Below are 22,387 nucleotides of genomic sequence, written 5' to 3'. Positions count from 1 at the left end.
ACACTATTGTCCATGCTCCTTGGGGGAACCCTTTGGATGAGAGAGCACAAGTGATTTTTCTTTTTTTATTGGCAAGAGAAGAAGCAACTCTGAAGGCACACTATGTTTTGGAAACAAGGACCAAGGAATACTGGGCTGAAAATCTCCTTGCAATGAATGTTTCAGTAATTTCTTCTCCTGCAAAAGATGATTCTGTTTTCAGCCTTATTCATGAGGAATGTAAAAATGTCTTTCATATCACTGTTGATTATGTCACAAACATGGTGGGGCTGTTTATGTCATTGTTTCTGTACATATCTTTCCATAACTGGCTGTTCAGACTTCCTAATCTGACAGAATTGATGGGAGTTCCTTTGTACTGTGTTCCTTAAGATTTAATTGAAATGAGGGAAGCCAAGAAGGCTGCAGATCACGAGAGAATATTCTACATTGAAAGGTAGGGTGTTCACACACAAAGCCTTGGTCACATTATAACTTTTAATATGGGGGACAGCACCTCATTCAGCCTATGCTAATTTCACTGATCTGCCTCAACGTGGACTCCGAAGTTGGGGCGTGTCATAGGGATGGAATCTGGCAACCACAATTGTTTATCCTATTATTTCTGGATTATTTTCAGTTTGTACAGCTCATGAATTAAATCCAGACAAGACAGAGGTGCTGTTGAAAACTGGGCTCAGAGATTAAAGTTCAGTCTGTTTTAAAAAGGAATACTTCCCCTCTGAAAGAGTAGATTTGCAGTCCAGTATGTTTATTGACCAGGATGTCACTGGATTTAGAGATGGCAGCTATGGGGCGGAGAGTTTTCACGCAATTACATCATGCACACCAACTGCAACCCTTCTTCAGCAGGTTGGATTTGTGATGGTTATACACTGTGTTGACTACATCCCATCTTAATTGTTGCTATGGGCTATAAATGAAGCTGCATTTGTGCCTGTGTGTCTCCCACTCTTGTTTACAAAATTGTTGTTTGTGGTTTCCATCATGTCTTCTGGTCTGACCATGGTATGGCAGCCATTTGGAGCAAGAGCCCAGGACCCACTTACAGTTTTTATAATGTGTCCTTAAACTTGAAAATACTGGGATAAACAAGCTTCTGGTGGGAATGTTCTTTTGAGTTGCATTTGAGAGACTGACTCATAAAGGAAGGAGTTGGCCTCAGGAAATCTCAGATAATATTTGCTAGGGTTATGTGTTGAATCATAATTACAGAGACAGAAGGTAAGGAAGGAAATGAAGGATGACTCTTTGCTCAGCCTTCTTCATGTATTGTGAATGGTCTTGAGTCTTCGTTTGTAAATAGTTTAATAGGAAAGCAATTTTAATCGAAACTTTTGCACGTTAAATTGATGAATCAAGCATTTCACATATTAAAGATGCATTCTCCACCCCTGAAAAGGAAAGTGCAACCTTCATTCCTCTAGCATTCCGTTACTTCCCCATATATAACACAACTGTGATTATAACGTATTTATAATTTGGACAACATGTTTGTGGAATTCATTTTTCTTTTCCTTCCCACAAAGTAAAGCAAAAGAATAATCCCAACAGATGTTAACAAACATCATATGAATAAAATATGCAAGCTTACAATTTGGGTGTTTTTTACGGTTTTTTGTTTATTCGTTTAGTCGCTTCCGACTCTTCTTGACTTCACGGACCACCCCATGCCAGAGCTTCCTGTTGGTCATCAACACCCCCAGCTCCCCCAGGGACGAGTCCATCACCTCAATTCAATTTTCAATTCAATTCAATTGATTTTATTACGGTCACTGACCAGTACAAGATACAATTCTATAAAAATATGCACATTAGCCATTCACCATAAAATATGAGCCATCTAAATTAAAATAATTTTAAATTTGAGTTTACAAGTTCCAATTAGGTGTTAAAATACGTTTGGATCACAATGTAAGTGAGCCCCTTAATCAAGTTTAAAAACAACCTTATTAATTTGCATTATCATGACTAATATTCTATCAGGTATAAGTGTCTATAAAAATATAAAATATTAAAAGGAATGATAAAAAGAGTAAAATATCATATATAAAATGTGTTATATAGACCACAAAGTTATTACAAGGGATACATTAGTACATTTTTCCAATCATAATCTGACGTATCTTCATAGCAGCTGCACAGAATCTGGCTACTTGCACCGTGACAGTTGGATATTGATCTATAAGTAACATTTGCATACAATCTATATCTTTCCATCTAGGGCATTTACTAATCAAAGGTAATATTAGTTTACTCCTGAGCTCTTTATAAAAAGGACAATGGAGAAGCACATGGTCTGTAGTTTCTATCTCTCCATTGTTACAAGGGCACCGCCTTGCAGCTATTGGGATTTTTTTGTATCTGCCTTCCAAGACTGCAGAAGGGAGTGCATGGTTTCGAGCTAGGGAGAAAGCTTTCCGCTGGCTAGGAATTTCAAGTTGAGAAAGGTAGTTAGCGGTATTGACAATATATTTATTATGCTCTGAAGATAGGAAATGAGGGGCCTTCTGTAAGTCCATTTGTCTCTCTATATCCTTTATCCTTTGCTTCAGGGTCAATTTTGCCTGTTCGTAATCCATCCTAAGAATTGAATCTGTAGAAAATCCTAGCTTTGTGAGGCTAAATTCAATGTCCTTTAACCAAGAGGATTGGAAATAATTTTGAAAAATGAGTGGTGCTAAACCTTGAGGATAATGCTTGAGCTTTAGCCAAAGGTTCAGGGAGGCTAGACGCACTCTTGCCTCGACTTTTATCATGCCGACTTCCAATCGAAGTTGAGCGTTTGTCACACATTTGGGCATTTGGAGTACTGCTCTAATAAATTTGGACTGCACTCTTTCCAGAGGTGTAATGCTTGAAGTCGGAGCACCAACGCAGGACCCATAAAGGAGCTGGGCTAATGACTTCACCTGGAAGAGCTTAAGAGCTGCTGGAATATAGTGTCCGCCTTTGCTTCGGAAAAACTTTAGAATGGCATTGGCTGATTTTTGTCCAGAATCAGCTGCATACTCAAAGTGAGGTTTCCTAGATCCAGTGGCATGCACAACTACCCCTAGGTATTTGAAGATTGTCACTTGCTCTATTCTGTGCCCATTTATATGCCAGGAGCGAAGTTTCAGCCTTTTAGCGAAGGTCATTATCTTTTTTTTCTGATAATTTATTTCTAACTGATTATTAATACAATATTGGGCCAAGGATGTCAAAGCTCTCTTGAGACCTATAGGAGTCCTGGAGAGTATGGCCGCATCATCTGCATACAGCAGCAGGGCAATACTTCGGTCCCCTAATTTAGGAGGATGAAAGTCTGGGTGACTTAGGCATCTTACCATATAATTAATGTAAAAGTTAAAAAGTAGGGGAGCCAAAATGCAACCCTGTTTCACCCCCTTTTGTACTTTAATCGGCTTGGACAGTGACTCAGATCTATTGCACCTGACCTTCAAGGCCGTATCTGAGTGTAGGGCATGTATTAGGTAGAGGAGCCTGCTATCTATTGAGGCGGCTTCCAACTTCTCCCACAGCTTAGGCCTAGATATAGAATCAAAAGCTGCCTTTAAGTCTATGTAAGCAGCATACAATGATGTTATCTTGTTGGAACAATATTTTTCAATCAAGTGTTGAAGAATCAGGCATTGTTCAATAGTTCCTCTGCCCTCTCTAAAGCCAGCCTGTTCGTCCGCTATAAGATTTCTCTGGTCCAGCTAGTCTTTGAGTTTTCCTTGCAAATGTCTAGCATATAGCTTACTAATTATATTCAGTAGACTAATAGGTCGGTAATTGGCAGGATCATTTATCTTCCCTTTTTTAAATATCGGGACTATAATAGCCAGGCCCCAATCCTCTGGGATTCTCCCCGAATTATCCATATAAGTAAAAAGTGATGCTAAAATTGGGGACCACCATTCAACATTATTCTTTAATACTTCCGCTGAAATAAAATCCATTCCCGGAGCCTTCCCTTTTCTAAGTTGTCCAATAAGAAATTTGATTTCAGCCACCGAGACTGAGGGCCACTCGATTAGACCTTTGTTCATTTGTGTCAACATCGCATTGTTAGGATCCTCATACATTTTCTGGAAATGGTATTCCCACACCTCTAGTGAAATGTGAGAGTCTAGAATAGTAGATGATCTGACAGTCTGATTGGATAATAGTTGCCAAAAAAGAGAGGTGTTCTTCAGTTTGGCAGCTTCAATAAGATGTTTCTACGTGATTTTCATATCCTGCTTCTTCTTATCAGCCATCAATCCCTTTTACTGTTTTTTTGCTAGCAAGGAGGTGTTCAAGAGATTTTGTATTTGTGTTGTTAATAGACTCTGTCTCAGATTTATATAAGTGATAAGCTGCAGTGAGGGCTTTCTTAGCTTCAACACATTCTTTGTCGAACCATGTCTTAGAGAGAGTCACAACCTTTTTGCTGTCAGGGTTAGTAATGAGAGTCAATACCGTTTGTAATTTTTGTATTAAATTTTTATACAAAATCAATGGCTCTTGTGAGGTATTGGGAGACATAAACGATGATCGAATTGTTTGTAAATCATCCTCTGCCAATGTCTTCCTCACCCTTTGATCAAGTTGTAAGGTCCATCTGGCACGACAACTTACTTGTCCTGCTGGTACAATGACAGGGGTAAAATATGTCTCCGGCCGCAGCTGACTAGTAGGTATCTTCAAATGTAGACGTAAAGGAAGATGGTCATTTTCTAGATGCGGAAGCACCTTAAAGGACTCCACTGAATGTAATGAATTAATAGAGACTTGCATATAATCAATAGTACTTTTCCTAGTTCCAGCCATAAATGTATATTCTCCTGGGTGATCACTTTTCATGGAGCCATTTAGTATGTATAGATTAAACTTGTTTGCAAACTTGGCCAGACAAATCCCAGCATAGTTAGATTTTTATCTTTGAAGAGGCGTACAAGAGTGGCATCAGGTAAATTAGGAGCATGGGTTGGCGGGTACTTCTGAAATTTGGAGAACAGTGTTTGGTCATCAGGACCTAGCCTGGCGTTAAAATCCCCCCTGAGTAGTACCGAGGCACTAGGATATTCCAAAAGGAGGTTATCCACGTACTGCTCTAGATCTGACCACATTGCCTCTATTTCGGCTCTTCTTTGTATTGGCGGGAAATACACATTAATAATTAAGAAGGAAATAGCCATAGCTATTTGATTAAGTGGCTGAATGGATTTATGGCCTACTCTCAGAGCAGTAGAAATAAGAATTCCCAGTCCACCTTTCATCCACCCTGGCCCTCTGCCAGCGGTTGCCTCCAACTTGTACGAATAATAGCCATTGAATACAAGATCATCAGCTGTCCAAATTTCCTGAAGCAAAAGGATATCTGTATCTAACAAATGATCTAAATGGTTAAGGCCTTTGTTACGATACCATCTGGCTATATTCCACGAAATAATTTTCAGGGGATTTATCTTACACTGGTCTGCATACTGTCAGGCCATATGCGTTAATATCCTTGATCTAGACAAACCCTCTTTATGATCCAAATGGGTCCCATCCATATCCCCATCTTCTAAAGAGCCAAGGTCGGAAATTTCTAAGGGTTGCTCGTGAACTTGGGCCACTGTAATAATTTTTGCTTTAGTTGTTTCCACTTGCTTCTGTGTGATATTAATACTTGTAGTGAGAGCAAAAGGCTCCTCTATCTCAGATACTACATCTGGATTTTGTAGTTCATGGTTCTCATAGACAGCTTTCTGCCTACAGCTAGTTTGCCCTCTCTTTTCAGTGCATTCATATTGTTGTCCCAAGTGAGGATTTTCTTCTTGCATTGTTTGAGGTGTTAAATTTAATAGAGGGTTCGCTGTGTGGCAAGTTGCCATTAAAGCTCCTTTTAAGTCATTTAATTTCTTAAGTGTATCAACTTGTCTATTATCTGGTGGAGCACTGGATAAGTTAATTAAGTTCCGTTCTAAAGGAACAGGACGCAACTGAGTTGTTATCGGGTGGAGAGAATGTTTACTATTATTGTTCCTTGGCATAGTCTCCATTAATGAGGTGTCCTTGAATTTATCTGCAGGAGTATTTCTACTATGAGTTAAATTTATAACACTCTCTTGACTATGCTGAATTATAAGGGGACTAACTTCCTCTGAATGAAGAACTTGAATTGGGAATATTGAGAAAGTATTCAACAGAGGTTTCATTTTTAGAAGCATACTTGGTATCAGAGAAAGACCAAAAGTCAAGAGAATCCATCTGAAGCTGCCTCTGGCTGGTAGCCAGTCTATCTTTTGTAAATCCACAAATCGTTTCTCACATCGTAGTAACTGACTTAATGATTGCAGTATAGCTCTTTTCGACTCCCATTTGCCTCCATTAATTCTATTAGTTTGTATTTGAAGGGCTATCTTATTGGGTTGTAAGTAACATTTACCTAATACAGGTTTTTTACCCTTTTCATCCATTTCTATACAGATGTTTGTCATTTTCTTTATCTTCCCTTTTAGCTCCTAATATAGGGTTAACTTCAGAGGCTGAAACTTCCTTTCCTCAGCAGCCTGACTGAGAGGAGTGGTGCAGGTGTAAGCCCTTAGCTTTATCAGAGGCCTCAGTTTGATTTGCAAGACTCATGCCAAATTCAACCAGGGAGTCTCTTAAAGAATCAACTTGAGTTTTGATCGTAGTCAATAAATCAAAGATTGAGAGAACTGTCTGTGCCGTCAATAGACTGTGTCTGGTTATAAATTCCAATGAGTTCTGGACTTCCAAGCTTTTATGATCAAGGAGTCCTTCCTTATTTAATTGTTCAGCAGCTGTGCAGACAGCAACAGCCTCTGGGGAAGAAGCATTTTCTATCAATGATGAAGAAAACTCCAACAATTGCTGACTTTCTATCTCAGCCTGTAAGTCCCACTCCAAAGAATCCTTTCTATTCAATAAATAAGTTGGGGAATCATAGTTTACTGATGAGGTTCGCTTACTTGTAACAAATCTGTCCACCTTCTGTTGTTTCAGCAGTTTAGAAGAGGGTTGGGTTGCCGAGGGAGTCCTTTGTCTCTTCCTCCTTTTCCCCATATCAAGAGATAAGTGGTATAAGTCAAATATAAATAAGCAAGGGAGGCTCCATAGTAGGATAAAAAACTATCTGAAGTTGAATGGTGAGTTTAAAATGCGATAAAATAGAAATAAAAGGAACTTGTTAGAGGAGCTCATTACAAGACGTTGCAAGTGGGAGGCATTCCCTGGCTCCGTCCGTCACCTCTAGAATATCATCCATCCACCTTGCCCTTGGTTGGCCCCTCTTCCTTTTGCCCTCCACTCTCCCCAGAATCGGCAGGGTGTCCTGTCTTCTCATTATGTGGCCAAAGTATTTCAGTTTTGCCTTTAATATCATTCCCTCAAGTGAGCAGTCTGGCTTTATTTCCTGGAGGATGGACTGGTTTGATCTTCTTGCAGTCCAAGGCACTCTCAGAATTTTCCTCCAACACCACAGTTCAAAAGCATCGATCTTCCTTCTCTCAGCCTTCCTTACGGTCCAGCTCTCGCAGCCATATGTTACTACGGGGAACACCATTGCTTTAACTATGCAGACCTTTGTTGTCAGTGTGATGTCTCTGCTCTTAACTATTCTATCAAGATTTGTCATTGCTCTTCTCCCAAGGATTAAGCGTCTTCTGATTTCTTGACTGCAGTCAGCATCTGCAGTAATCCTCGCACCTAGAAAGTGTTACCAATTTTTATGATAGAAAAGAAAACAATAATTCCAACATCTGCTAATAAAGTAAATCCTCTTTTATTTCCATAGAAAGATTTAAAGTCCTAGCAGAACTGCAGCATAAAAGATGCCTGTTAATCTGTAAAATAGTTGGGAACATTTTTGTCTAATCTTCATAAATATCACTTTGGCAATTACAAAATTGAGACACTGTACTGGAAACAATTATCTAACCTTATTGGCCCAAGTGGGAGGATCCACTGGATTTGTTTTTGTTTTTGAAAGTTTAATACCAAATGCTGTATTTTCCAGAATCTAAACCTATTTTTTCCACATAAATGTTACAATGCATTTTAATTTGGCTTTTCGTGGTAACTAATTTCTTTTGCTCCATAAATTCTTCTTGAACTATTTTTCTAGGTACATTTAATTTTATAATTTTAGAAAAGTTTATTTTATAAAGTAATGTTATAATTAGGAAGCATTTCTCTGAAATTTCATAGTACTTCTTGAATATGTCTGTGTACATTGAATTGTGATAACACAGTGAACAGAAAAAACAACAACCCCTAAATATATTATAGTGATTAAATGAGCAACAAATAAAAACAACAAAAACAAAAAATGAAAAGATCCGTACAATAAGTGTGTGTGTGTATACACATGCACACACACATACATACCTGTATGGAATTAATTTAATTGTTAAGCTTACTAAGTCTGGATCGTATAGCAACATAATATATCATCTTCTCATTTTTAGAGCACAAGGATTTGTCAAAAATGGATAACAAACTCATATCCTGGATCCGTTCCTTAAAATCAGGAGAGCAACTTTCTTTCAAGTTGCTGTTCCCAGCTCAATAAAGCCAAAGTTCTTCATAAGATGGCAAATGCCATATTTTAGGAATATAATTGAACGACACATTGAGATCCCTAAATATAATATTTCTTCCCAAATTTCTGTAAATATGCCTATTAATTTGAAACCAACACAAAACTGTAACAGAACAAGACCAAATCATGTAAGTTAAAGAACTGTCAGATTTCTTAAATTGCCAACTTAAAAAGTCTAATGTCAACCTTTGAAATAATATTTTCTGTTGAATGAATATCATTGTTAAATCACAGGAAGTACTGTATATTTCATGTTTTTTAATACCTGCACTCACTGATTTTCCAAAATGGGTTGTTCCAGTTGTTCCTTCCACAGATCAAATAAATAGCTAATACTTCCATTTCACTTTCTAATATCTTAAATTAAAATTAAATTGTTGATTTCCATTGAAGTGCAGCATCACTTAAAGAAATTAAAATTGCAAATAGCTCAGTGACTGCTGAAGCTATACTGTTTAGTTAATATGTATATTGCCAAGTGCATACTGAAGGCAAACTCAGAAGACAGTCTTTCAAAATAATCAAAACAACCATTAAAATCAACTGATTTAGAGTATTAATTACTTGTTTAACATAAGCGTTCTAATAAAAGATCTTTCCTGCTATTTTCAGATTTGACTATGCCTTAATTTACTCTGTTCATCATCCCATTATGATTGATGGATTGCAGATTTTCATTCTAAATCATTTATGTTGCAGTTGGTAATTTAATTCAGAAGTTGAGACATCTTAAGCTTTCACCAGACAAACATTAACTTTAATATATCCAATGCAAGAGTGCTCAGTCAATATTTCAGATTAATTTAATGGTTCTAGTATTTAGCAAGCTTTTAAAGGAGAATTATCCAACTGGTCCAGATATCTTGAAGTTATAGATAGATAATTACTTTATGTATAAGAGTTTTCCTTTGGATTACATTGATTTGGAATTACATGGGAGATAAGCAGTTTTGAGTGGATAACAAATAGTAAGATATTAAAAATATTCTATATTCTGAGTTTACTTCCTATCATACTAGTTTGCTGCTGTAAAGATTTTAGTATTTGTTTGGCGTATCTTCCCAGACCATAAATACTGTATAGGCTAGTTGAAGCACTATCCTCACATCTATTGGCAAATAAATTCTGTCAGTTTTAATACGAATAATTTGTATTCAGCATATTGCAATTATTCCATTAATGAAAAACTATTAGACTTTTAATTTGTAATTCTAGAGTGTAGTAGTGCAACTCAGAGGTAAACCATGTTTAGGATTGCAGCCTAGATAAGTCTTAGTGCCTAATGAACTTGTCGCTTGTGCTGTTGTTAGTATGTAGAAAGCAGCAGCAAGAGAAAAGATACTTCTCACATACTAAATTCTATACACACACGCACACACCTGTGTGTGGGTGTAAATATCAATATAATTACATTTTAACATTTCAGTCAATTTAATTAATAACAGTACTTATCCAGATACCAAAATATATGATCATTCTGTATTTTTCAATGAATGATAAATTGTGTTACAATTCCCGAAATAATCACCTCTATCTATATCATCATCATCATCATCATCTGATCTTGGTAATTGATTTAAGATATGGACATCAAACATTGGGACCTCCAGTGAAATTACTATTTTCAAGTTCGGATTTCCTCATAATGTTAATTTAGTGAGTTAATAAGGATCGAATGATTTGGTGTGTTGGGCATGCTATCTTCCCTGCTAGTTAATATGAGGAGGAATTTAATACTTTCTAACTTAGCTGGACCTTTTCTGTTTATAATTCAGTTTCAAGTATGCAGATTCCAAGATAGCTCATTAAGGCAAGTTTTCAATCTGGGAGTCCTAGATTTGCAGCTCCTGCTGGAGCTGCAAATGGAGGCCTTGGCCTGGAGTGCTTTTAGCTAGATTAGGTTGAGCACCAATTTTGGCCTTACCTAGAACAGGGGCACTGAAGATGGTCATATATTCCTTTGTATTCTCCTGTATGGGTTACTGTAATTTGCTTTACATGGGGCTACCTTGGAAAATCATCCAGATTCTTCAGTTGGTGCAAAGTCCAGCATCTTCTATGTTTCTTGGACAGTCTTGTTATTGCCATGGCACACTATTGCTGCAGGAGCTGCAGTGGTTAATAATACATTTCTGAGTGTAATTTAAAGGTCACCACCTACAAAGCTGTATATGGCTCAAGTCCCTTCAAGGCTGCCTATTCCATATAGATTCTGCTGTTCCATTCCATGGCACAGTGAATGCCTACCTCAGACCCCCACCTATCAAATGTTGAAATGGGAAGAGGCCCAAAAATGGGCATTTTATGTGGGGGCTTACCTGCTCTGGAACAGCTCCCCGCTTCCTTAAAAACTCACCTGTTCTGGAATGCTGCAGATCTCTCATTTTTTAAATCTTCCTTCCCCTCTTGCAGATACACCCACATCTGTGTTTTTAATGATCAGTCCCTAAAGGCCTTTGGAAAAAGCCAATTTATAGTACTTTCTGGAAGACCCTGAGAATGGGGGCTTTCCTTGACTCAGGTTGCAAATTGTTCCATAGGAGGGGAGCTGCCACCAAGAATCCCTGTGGTTGGGCCCGCTCCTGATACACCTCCTGGTAGGGGAGGACCCTCAGTAGGTCTGCTCTGCCCATCTGGATGGGACAGGCCGAAGCTATTTGGAAAGGCAGCCCTTTAGATATCTATGCCCTGCAACTGTATTTCTTGATTGCATAATATTGTACTTTATTGTTATTGCGCTGGCTCTGGCTGTTGCTTGTGGGTGTTGCTTAGAATCACCTCGACTGAAGCGGTTTGCAAATTCATAAATAAAATAATGATGAAGAAAATAATAACACTACACAGGAGACTAACAAGACAGGCATTAAGAGCTAGGTAAAAAAGCAACAGAGGGTTGATACTGGGGAGTTTCCTTTTTAAACCCCCCAAGTCCTTTATGGAGCTCTGAATAAGGATTGTTTGGGGAAGGTGAAGAGGAGTATAGGTGAGGGCAGATGCCTCCCTGTTTGTATAAAAAGTAATTTGTGCTTCCTAGAGTGAATGAGGAGATTAATATGCACCTTCTGGTGGTTTTTTTTTTCATCTCCATATCATTAGTTATTATTAACATATTAATTTCTATTTGTGGAGTCCTTGGTGTTCTCTGAGCTTGATTGTTTGCTTGCAGACATTTCATTACCTGACTAGATAACATCATAAGTGCCAACAGCCAAGCTCAGAGAGCACCAAGGATTCCACAGTTCAACCCTGAACTACAGATATTCTCTTCTAATTTCTATTTGCATTTACATGATTGTTAATCATAATATTGTCTCTATACATTCCAAGATGGCACTGATGAAAATATTATGCAAGTTTATGTCTGTGTAAGTACTTTGCCCATCCTTCCTAGCCCATTCCTGATTTGGCAGTGCTCTCCCATTAGTATCCTGAAGAACAGCCAGGCTGATTTTCTTGCAACCAGGCTATCTCTGAAGTAGGAAACCTTCCATTTTGCCACCTAAGGTACTTTTGCTCTGCAGGGCTGGGCTGGGTGTGATGGTGGCAGTCCGGCTTTGCCCTTTTCCAGAGTGTGAATTCCGTAAGTGTGTCAAATGTAGGCAGTCACTAGGAAGGAGAAAATCTCCAGCACTGGTTTCAGCTGGCTGTTAAAGGCTGCTGTGGCATAGGATATTTTTCTCTCTGTGGATTTTTTCCCCTCTCCCATCATCTTTTCCTTTTGGGGAAGGATCATCTTAAATTTAATAGACCTGTGTCAGCTGGTGACTTCCAGGGTAGCATCTAGTATTTCAGTAAATTTTACTCATTGGCATAAGATCACACTAATCCATTTAGTATTTCAAGGGGTTGTAGAATCATTAAGTTTGACATATAGTATATAAAACCCATTTCAGAATTTATTTTAGGGATATATATCTGTTGAATCTTTGAAAATAAAATCTAAAGTATATTTGATTCAAGGAATAGCTTTCTGTTTATGAAGTTTGACTGCAAAACGCATTAATCTTGAGTTCTATCTGGAATTAAAATATATATGCCTAATTGCCACTATATCTGTATGAACCCTTTTTCTAGACAATACTAGTAATAACTGTGCTGTGTGGTGCATGAAAAAGTGTTTGCTGAAAATCCTGGACATTTTCCATTTGAGATCCCTGCAGAGCAATCCAGTCCAATCCATTTTATCTTTTCCTTAATTACAATGCACAGAACTCAGCTCTGTTAACTGTTTTGAAATTCCACAGGATAATGATTCTATTCAAAATATAAAGAATATAACAAAAAACTATTCACAGATGGAAGCTAGCTGTTGCTTAGCTACCTAGCTTTTAAATTCAGAATCTCTTCCAATTTAAGCCATTCCTTCAGTTTATGAGTGTTTGCTCACAACCCATTGTTACATTTTGTCCATGCTTTTTCACCCATTATCAACAATTCTATTGGAAAAAGAATATATATACAAAAGGGTTAATATAATGGAGATCTAAAATCCATTATAAAATGTTTGCGAACTGCAGCAAAGTGGCAAGTTGGAGATACCATTCCAATGAAATCAGCAGACAAAATTTAGGAACAAAACTAGAATAAAAACCAAACATGAACCTAGCTTAGCAGGTGCTCCAGGGATTGTTGAGCTCACTGTATCTTGTATGCCTTAAGGCTTGACATATTCATTATGAAACAAGACATTTTGACTACTGTATTATGGAGGCTCCTTTGCAAGAACCTGCGTGCAGGTGTAGAAAATCAGGGAGACAACCTTGAAGGAAATAGGCAAAAACCTTTAAGAAAAGAGGGCTGAAACATTCCTTAAGTCTTGGGAAACAAGAATATCCAGAAAAGACTGAGGTACAATCGTCCAAATCACTGATGATATAAGAGGGAGGGGATGTAAAGGCTGGCAAGATTCTGTTACTGTAGCCTGTCTCAATAAAGGATAGTTCTAGTCTTCCTGTGGTCTGCTTCCTAATCTGGTTTATCCTGAAGGACTGATACCAGCCCAGCAAATAAGGAAAGTGTTGTTGCAATTAAGATCAGCATTTTAACAACATACATATTAACATCCTTATTAATCCAACCAGAAAACAAAACAAATAATATTTGGAAAATCTATTCTGACAGTAAGAAATATAACTTCTGAATAGCTGGTTCATTTAATACAGCCCTTCTCCCATCTAAGTTGCCTTAAACTTCCTTGGGCAAAGATGGATGGGTATCAAGTGATATAGCCAGAAGCAATTACTGGAATTGTAAGCTCATGTTTCAGCCATTGGATTTAGAATTGAGAGTCATATATGTATACCATACAGATGGTTAAATATTTCAGGAAGATGTGCTAGGCGGCAAAACTTTAGTGATGTGTTGACTTGTTGGAGTTCTAACAAATATCTACCCACAGGGCTGTTCAGTGCTGAAGATTTGAAAGCAAAAAGGTGCTTTGGAACATGTGGGGCATTGTTAAAGCAGATGTGTCTTCTCCCAAGGTCATGTTGCAGCTGCATTTTTGTTAGCTGTTCACTAACATAAAGCCCAGTTGCAGCTTTCTAAATATGTTCTAGAGCAGGCAATAGAGATAACTGACCATGTGGAGAAGGCTTGCAAACCAGCCATGATTTGCCCCAACTGCTAGCTTGTTATTAGAGTGGGAGTGCAAAATTTATCTTTGAGTATCATATGAAGAGACTTAGTAGCGTAATCTGAGTAAAAACTAAGGACAGGTACAGGAAAGTCTACAGCCATTGGGACTGTTAAGATTAGAATGAAGAAGGGTAAACATAATATAAGAATATTAAATCATACTTATCGTAGATAACATGGAGAGAGAGAGAGAGAGTGAGGTTTTTTCTCTTTCTTACAGTGCCAAAACGTATTATCTATTGGAACTAAATGGAGAGAGAGTCAGGACCAAAATAAAGGGTTTTTTTTACACACTAGATAGGCCAGTTGCTGGATTTGTTGCTAGCAGTTGTAATTGCAGATGATTTTAAAAGGAATGGGACAGGTTCATGGAAGATCAGTCTACAATAGTACTAATGTTGATATCTGTTTGCTAATTTCTAAATCAAAGGCAACCCTTCTTTTTACAACCATTATGTTTATGGTTGTAATCGAACTCTAAGGAAGAGTGGCAAAAGGTTCAGTGACTCTAAGTTCAAAGTTATTAAACTATAAGGTTGAAGTACTCATACTTAAGATGAAAATCAGAAGGCCAATAGTTTCTAAAGAGCAAATTGGAATGAGCTGATAGGAACACATGTAAAAGTTGACCACTGCAGGATTAATGAACAATGAATCAAGGTGATCAGTATACAAGATGTCCAGTATCAAGTAAATTGATGTCCTTGAGTCAAACTCAACTTCTGTTGACTACATGGACATAGACATAGATTTTTTTGAAAGAGTAAAGAAATTGTTGCCATTGCCTTCTTCTGGGATCTTTTTCAACTAGCCTGTTGCTCTGAGATTTTTTGGAAGGTGCTTACTGAAGCTATCAGGGACAGCTATGTGCTGCCAGCTACTGAGACAGGGATATCACCTGAAGTTCATATTGAGGAGTAAAATCTATATGCATGTATTAAAATATGTATTTGTTCCTGTAATCTTCTATGTGTCTTTCATAGGTTCAGAGAGCCAGTTTGGTGTAGTGGTTAAAGGCATCAGGCTAGAAACCGGGAGACTGTGAGTTCTAGTCCCCCCTTAGGCACAAAGCCAGCTGGGTGACCTTGGGCCAATCACTTTCTCTGATCCGTAGGATGGAGGCAATGGCAAACCCCTTCTCATAAACCTTGCCAAGAAAACTGCAGGTACTAGTCCAGGCAGTCACCAGGAGTTAACGCTGACTTGAAGGCCCACACACATTTCAGAGGTTTTAATTTTAGGGTGTGTATGTGGTAATTTTTTAAATAGCTTGCACTCTTCAGTGAAAGCTACAGTAATTAGACAGATCAAAAGTGTATTAGAATAATCAGGGCAGGAGGGGGGAAGGAAGGAAGGAAGGAAGGAAGAAGGGAAGGAAGGAAGGAAGGAAGGAAGGAAGGAAGGAAGGAAGGAAGGAAGGAAGGAAGGAAGGAAGGAAGGAAGGAAGGAATCTAAGGTATTGAAGTATTCAGGAGGAAAGTCCTCTACCCTGTGGTGTCACATTACCTAATTCATTCAAAACCGTAAGTGGTCATGTAATGTAGTGACAGTGACAGTGACAGTAACAATTTATTAAACTTGTATGCTGCCTGACTATCAATGACTCTAGAACTTCCCTGCACCCTTTCTGAGGGAACAGAAGAATAAAAGAAGCACTGCTGATAATTTCAGAGGTGCTGAATCAGAAAAAAAGTCATATGCTTTTATTAAGGAATGCAATCTTGCTTTTGCATCAGGCTTTTTCAAGGTGACTAGACTTAACTCACTTAAAAACAAGGGATATAATGAAATAAGGACCAAAATAATATAAAAGCAGCTGAGAAAGTTCAACATCACTGCTGAGTGAGGAAAAAAAAATCCTTTCTGCCTTTAGGGACTTTCAGATCATTTTTTGAAACTACATTCTAAAGCTGTACAAAGCATTTGAAGGAGGCATTTTGTAAATGAAGCAATTTGACTTTGGAAGCTGCTTCAAAAGACGTCCCTGGCTGTTCTCTGAATGTGTGTGCACGCATAGCCACTTTGCTTCTGTGGTGATGCCAATGAAAATGTTGCCTGGGTGTGCAGAGGCAGGTAATCGGGGACAGATTTGCAAAAGAGGGGCTGCTTTCATACTTCAAAAGAGGAGTTTTCTTCACCAGCACACTTTGCTCTGCAAAGCCCTACAGTGTCCTCTTTGCCATAGCTGAGATTTGGCCTGCACACAACTTCCGTTCTGTAAATTTCTCAACCTGATTATCAAGACATACTAATTTGTTAGAAGGCAATGCATTTTTCCCTTTTAACTATTTTTCTTACTGTTGCCTTAGCTATTGGTTTTATTAATAATGTATCCCATGCAGCTGTACTGGTCAGCATCAAATGGATGGCTTGCATATTCTTCAATTCCAATATAAGAAAAGTTGCTTTTTAACTAGGGCCCTCTTTGAATTTCAGCAGCCAGAAGAACAGCGAGAGCTTTGGCATCTTATATGACAAAATGTAAAACCTTCTATCAAGGCCAACTTATAAATATTTAGATCTATAAAGAAATTAAATTATGTACTCTATAGTAAAAATAGACAAGAAGGACTTTTAGTGTCACTGACTGCAAATTGAAGTCATTTGTCTAGAAGGGTGATGTGTCACTTTCTGGTGAGGATTTGTCTGTGATCCAAGTGAAGAAAGATTGATAGAACAAAGGGAATGATGAAATGAGCAATGCAATATGCATATTGCTGGTAATTAGGAAAATTTAAGCAGGAATTTTCCTTTGTGTGAAATAGGTGTTGGCAGTCTTGTATATTTAAGTCTGATTTCTTGATATAGAAATGCGTGCTTGTGAATATCAATTAAGAATGATTGGTACTGCATACAGCTTATTGTTAATGAGAATTGCTTGATCATTTTTGAGATGACTATAGTATTTACAATTATTGGCTTTATTCTCGTGAATGTAAATGTTTCATTGGTCCACATTCCTGTAACTTTCTGCAAAGGTGCCATTATTTCCAAGAACAGCCAGAATTGTGAAGTATTACTTGTTACAAACAATAAGCATTTGGAGAATTTCTAATTAGTGCAAGAGAGAGCACAAGACCGTGCGCGTGCACTGGATGGGCTCAAAGGGGGGAGTTCTCAGAAAAGTCCCCACCTGGTTTCAGGTGTGGCATCAGCTGTGACCCCAGAATAGGTGTGGGGAAATAGCTATTGCCAGATAGCCAGATATGAGACCCTGCTTGTGACAGATGGGACTGCTACTATTATATCAGCCTTCCTGCAGCATAGGAAGGGAACAATTCCCTAATGAAGGGAACAACTGCAGATTGTTTAGATTGTGAAAGAACCAGCACCTTGATTAAAAGAAAATGCAACAGGTAATGTAATGCTCCAAGTAGACCACAAGATGCCACTGATCTACTGCAAGTCTTCCATCAGTAGACACGTTGGAGAATTCTGAATTAATATGTCAACTCCAAGAATTTTTCCTAGTGGAAAATTCATGCACAGATGAAAGTTGATACTAAATAATAATAATAAATAATTATTATTATTTAGTATGTCCACACAGGGGGAAAAAAAAAAGAAAACAAGGAATTGTAGAACAGTTTTTAACTAAAGCTTTTTTTCCATATTCCTGTAGAGAAGAGATAATCCTGGAAACAGATAGTACCTTTGTTCCTTTTCCTTCTTAGAAATTATACTTTAATCAGCGGCTGGGGGAAGGGAGCAAGGTTTTTCTGCTTCCTCTCCTCTTGCCTTGGTCCATCCTTCTGCCCTTTGTTTATGCCAAAGTTCTCCCACCTTTAAAAAGGCCATTTTTTCCTCTAAGAGAGGGAGGAGAAATTGACTATTTACATGCCAAAGGGCCTCTCCTTCAGGAAGATGTGGATTGTCTGAGCCTGTCTGCCACCGGACAGTCAGGAGCATGGAAAATGCAGGCAAAACTTCACCGCAGCTTTATTTACCCAGATGGAAGATAGCACTGAATTTAAGATCACTTTCATCCCCAGGAAGATGAGACAAATTCAGTTCCCTAAGTCCTCCCATTTTAAGAATAAATTATTTGTACACTGGGAGGGTACAGGAAATTCTAGTTATCTTTTCAATTAAATACAGTATTTGTATTTATATACAGTCCCTTTTGGGAGAGATGGGCGGTGATAGAAATTTGAAATATAAAATAAGTAAATTTGATGCTTGAATCAACTCAAAAGGAGTGTAGTTTAGCCTACTTGCCTTTTAAATTCCTGCCACAGGGTACATGTTGGCTTTCTACAATATTCTGGCTTCATCCAAGAGAGTGAGCAAGTGGGATTTAATTGTAAACACTTGGTTATATATTTTGTGGATTTGTCTGGTGTTTAGCAACCATCTTTTAGTATTTTTTCTCTTTACAGAAACCAAAACAAAAGGACTGGCATCCTCCCGGAGGCTTTATTTTAGGACTGTGGGCTCTGATTATCATGGTCTTCTTTAAAACCTATGGAATCAAGCACATGAAGCACATCTTTTAGAACTTCAAAACAACCACGTTTGCACTGTGAATGCCTCCATACCAGAATATATTTGAACGGATAAAGTGCTGAACTTGTCTGCTTGGAATATTTTGTCATGTTATGCTCCGTTTCTTAAAATGAGCTTTAATTTTTTTTAAAAAACTTATTTTTTCACCTTTAAAACAGCTGTTGAACATTGGTTCAGAATACAATGTAATTTCGTAAAAGGGCTGAGGTTATCGACTTGGAGCTTTCCACCTGCAAGACTCCACTGGAAAAACAAATCACTGTTGTGTACAAACAAGGCCTCTGAAAGGACACAGACATGATTTCAGTTAAGAAACCTCTTTCCTTCAAGGTCACTGCAACTTGGTGTACGATATAAGGAAGCATCACGGATGCTACCATGAAAACAGATTCTAAGTATATTGTTAAAAGTGGCAATGCTGCTGATATCTTGGAGAAACCCTGAATCGGAAGTGTTCCTTGTCTTTGTCGCATCAGGAATGACACCGTTTATCATTTTCATTATGTAGAGCAGCAGATGAGTAGCCTTTATTTTTATAATAGGCAAGAATCTCTGTTATAGAAAAGAATGATTGGGTCAAACAGTGGGAGGAAACAGATGAATGCAGAGGAAACTCTAGACTTTTTATTTAAATGTTTTAAAATCAATAAACATCTTCTGAGCTGTACTGAAAAATAGTTGTCTCTATTTATAAAAAATAGTTCCCCTGTCATTGAAACAAAGGTTTAGACAATATGCTGAACCTTATTTAAGATGTCATCTTATCGATATACACTTAAGTCACTTTGCAGATTTTTGCTGTACGTATTGAATATCTGCTCAACAGAAACAAAAATACTGTAAGGGAGTATTGATTTCCTCCGTTTAAATTCAGCCCCTTAGATCAAACCTTTTACCTACAGCCATTATATTTCTCAGATTCCATGACTCATTCAAATTTACAACCAATAGCAAACTTGTCAGTTCTTCAGCAAATGTGTACTTAGACTTTCCACATCCATAATCCACTAGCCTTGTGTATGGGATCCAGAGTACATTCAATATGGCTTTAGATTGAGCTATATATATGTACAATTCCTGATGTAGTATGTTTGTGGAGAAAGGTATAGGTGGAAGTATTTTTGAGTGAATTGCATTAAATTGAACCTGCACATATACATTATGAAATTTTACTGGACATGTCACATACATATAAAAATTAAGTATTTACAAATGTACTTTTTGGGCGTATCATAAATCTAAGATGCATTGCTACAAGTTCTCCATTATGGTGAATATAGAATAGTCTCCACTTAGGGTGTTGTTTCATATTTTGTTTAAAAAATTGACAAGTTATGCTGAACGAAATCATTTTGTGTGTTTCAGATTTCATTTCATACATTATTACTTGGATTTATATAATACTGTTGAATGAATTAGAGCCAAAGAGAGGCTGTGGATTACTTACGTAGATAAAGGAAGACCAATATTGCTAAATTTGAATTTGACCAAAAGACATTCCTCCTGTCACAAAAGATCACTTTTTATAAGAATACTTTTATCTAGCAAAACAGCAATGATTAATCTGTTATTTGAAAGTGTAGAGACAAGTTTTGTTTTTTTGATAATGTATAAATGGATTGGTGCTGAGCTTCAATACTTTAACAGAACGTCCCTCCAGGAAGATTAGTTAAGACAAAAATAATCTGCTTAAATATGAACATTTCCAAATGTGTTTGTGTGAATGTAAATAATAAAAAAAAACACTATTTGTATCTGTATACAGACTTTGTATAGAGTCCTGAATATATTCTTCAACCAAACACATCACAGATGTCTACTTCACTTTTTAAATTTTATTTCCCAAATTGCTATATTTCAAAATCTAATAATAGTTTTATGGATAGTAGTCACACTGAGAAAAAGGCAAAATCAGTAGAACCCTGTTGCAATTAAGCAGTGGTGTTCCTACTTCGTAGGCCTCATCAAAATTTCTTGTTGAACCTAAGATCTGTCCATCTGAGTAAAAACAGTATTCTTTTTTGGGGGGAGGGTGCTCTGTGGGAACACAGGGGCAGAGAGGTACAGGCCAAGACAATCTGCTTAGGGAAAGGAGGCAGTTATTACAAAACAGAAAAAGCAGCAAAGCTGATTAACAGAGGTGAGGAAAGCAATTAGATTGAAATGCTGCAATTCACGCTCAATAACTCTGAAGGTAAGATTTCTTTCTGCACAAAGAATGGAAGGCAATTGGACTGTAACATTCTCTGTCTGCTGATGCTTCCAGGGAGAAACCGCTTTGGAAGGCTTTAGAGGCACAATGCAATACAGGTACAAGAAAGATTAATGTGATTCTGAACTAGTTAACACAACCCTGTTGTCTACTCTTAGGAAATTTATGTTGGCTGTATTAATCATGGTTTGTTGAACAAAACTGAAAAGAAAAACGACTACACAGCATATCCTAGAAGTCTCTTTTTTTCCTCTCAAAAAAATTGGCTTTTATGAGCTAGTCAGCACTTTGCAGTCTTAGATGAGTTTCTAGACAGGATAACATTTCCTGTCTGATTTTAACCTTAGTTCAAGTAAAAACATAAAATGACAATGTACTCAGCAAGCTTGATTATCATCACCCTCTTTTTAAATTTGCAGTATTAAAGAGTTGCTCTCATTTCAGAAAAATTAGTTCCTTCATAATTATAACAGGCGTTTTGAAGTGGTTTATAAAGCCTGGGATCTAGATTCTCCTTCATTCCAGTATGACCCATTATATCTGATAGTTCTTCTAAAATGCAGCTCTTGGCTTTATTCCCCCCCCCCCTTTTCACATGTCATGAAAAGTGCAGATGCATACCTGAAGAGCAATCATTTATGCAGAAATGGGTAAGTCTGCAGTAGTTGTTTAATCTGAAATTATATGTGCAGTTACTTCTGATGGACATAATTTCATTATGAAATTTCCTAATTGTCTGTCAGTAACAGCTTGAGTTTTTCTAAGATTATGCTTGTTCCATCAGTGGTAGTATCTAATCAACATGTCTTTTGTCAGCCTCTTTTCAATTGCCTCCAATTTTTGTCTCCAATTGGACACATTTTAGCTTCATCATTAGCACTTCCAGTGAGCAGCTTAGTTTTACTTTTAGCTTTACTTGACTTCTGTGTTGTTCTTGCAGTCCAAGATATTATCAACAAATTTCTCCAGCACCACAATTCTAAGGCATCAATTTTTCTTTGCTCAGCCTTTCTGATGGTCCAGCTTTCAGAGTCATGTTTTACCTTGGAAAACCATGGACTTGACAAAACATATCTTTGTTTTCTATATGGCATGTCTGCACTTTGGTATTTTGTCTAAGTTTATCATGGTCCTTTTCCAAGCTGCAGACATTTCTGTTTCAAGACCACAGTGAATTCTGAACTTGAGAAAATAAAGGCTGTTACTACTTCAGCTTCTCCCATTTGCATTGGGTTGTCATTGCCTCTTGACATAAACTTAGTGGATTTTGTTTTTTGTTTTCAAATGAACAACAGAGAGGCCTTTTTCACTTGCAACAAGGAATTCTTTTAAGTCCACATTGCTTCTAGCATTATCACCAACATTTCTGACTGTATGGTTTGAATATAAGTTAAATAGGTAAGTGATGGTATACAACCTTGTCATATTCCTTCCCTAAATTTGAACTATTT

The 22,387-nt window shown here is 37.5% G+C and overlaps 1 protein-coding gene across 1 annotated transcript in view; it reads left to right on the top strand.

Moving 5' to 3' along the window:
* PIGK (phosphatidylinositol glycan anchor biosynthesis class K) overlaps positions 1 to 19,399 on the top strand; it is a 115,717-nt gene extending 96,318 nt beyond the window's left edge. Inside the window, exon 11 of the mRNA XM_063298141.1 lies at positions 18,598 to 19,399. Coding sequence (XP_063154211.1) covers positions 18,598 to 18,714 — 117 coding nt within the window. The 3' untranslated portion in view covers positions 18,715 to 19,399. The remainder of the gene's footprint in view (positions 1 to 18,597) is intronic.
* The last annotated feature ends 2,988 nt before the right edge of the window (positions 19,400 to 22,387 follow it).

The sequence above is a fragment of the Candoia aspera genome, chromosome 3 (genome assembly GCF_035149785.1).
Source record: "Candoia aspera isolate rCanAsp1 chromosome 3, rCanAsp1.hap2, whole genome shotgun sequence".
Lineage (NCBI taxonomy): Eukaryota > Metazoa > Chordata > Lepidosauria > Squamata > Boidae > Candoia > Candoia aspera.
This window is presented reverse-complemented; position numbering and strand designations above follow the sequence as displayed.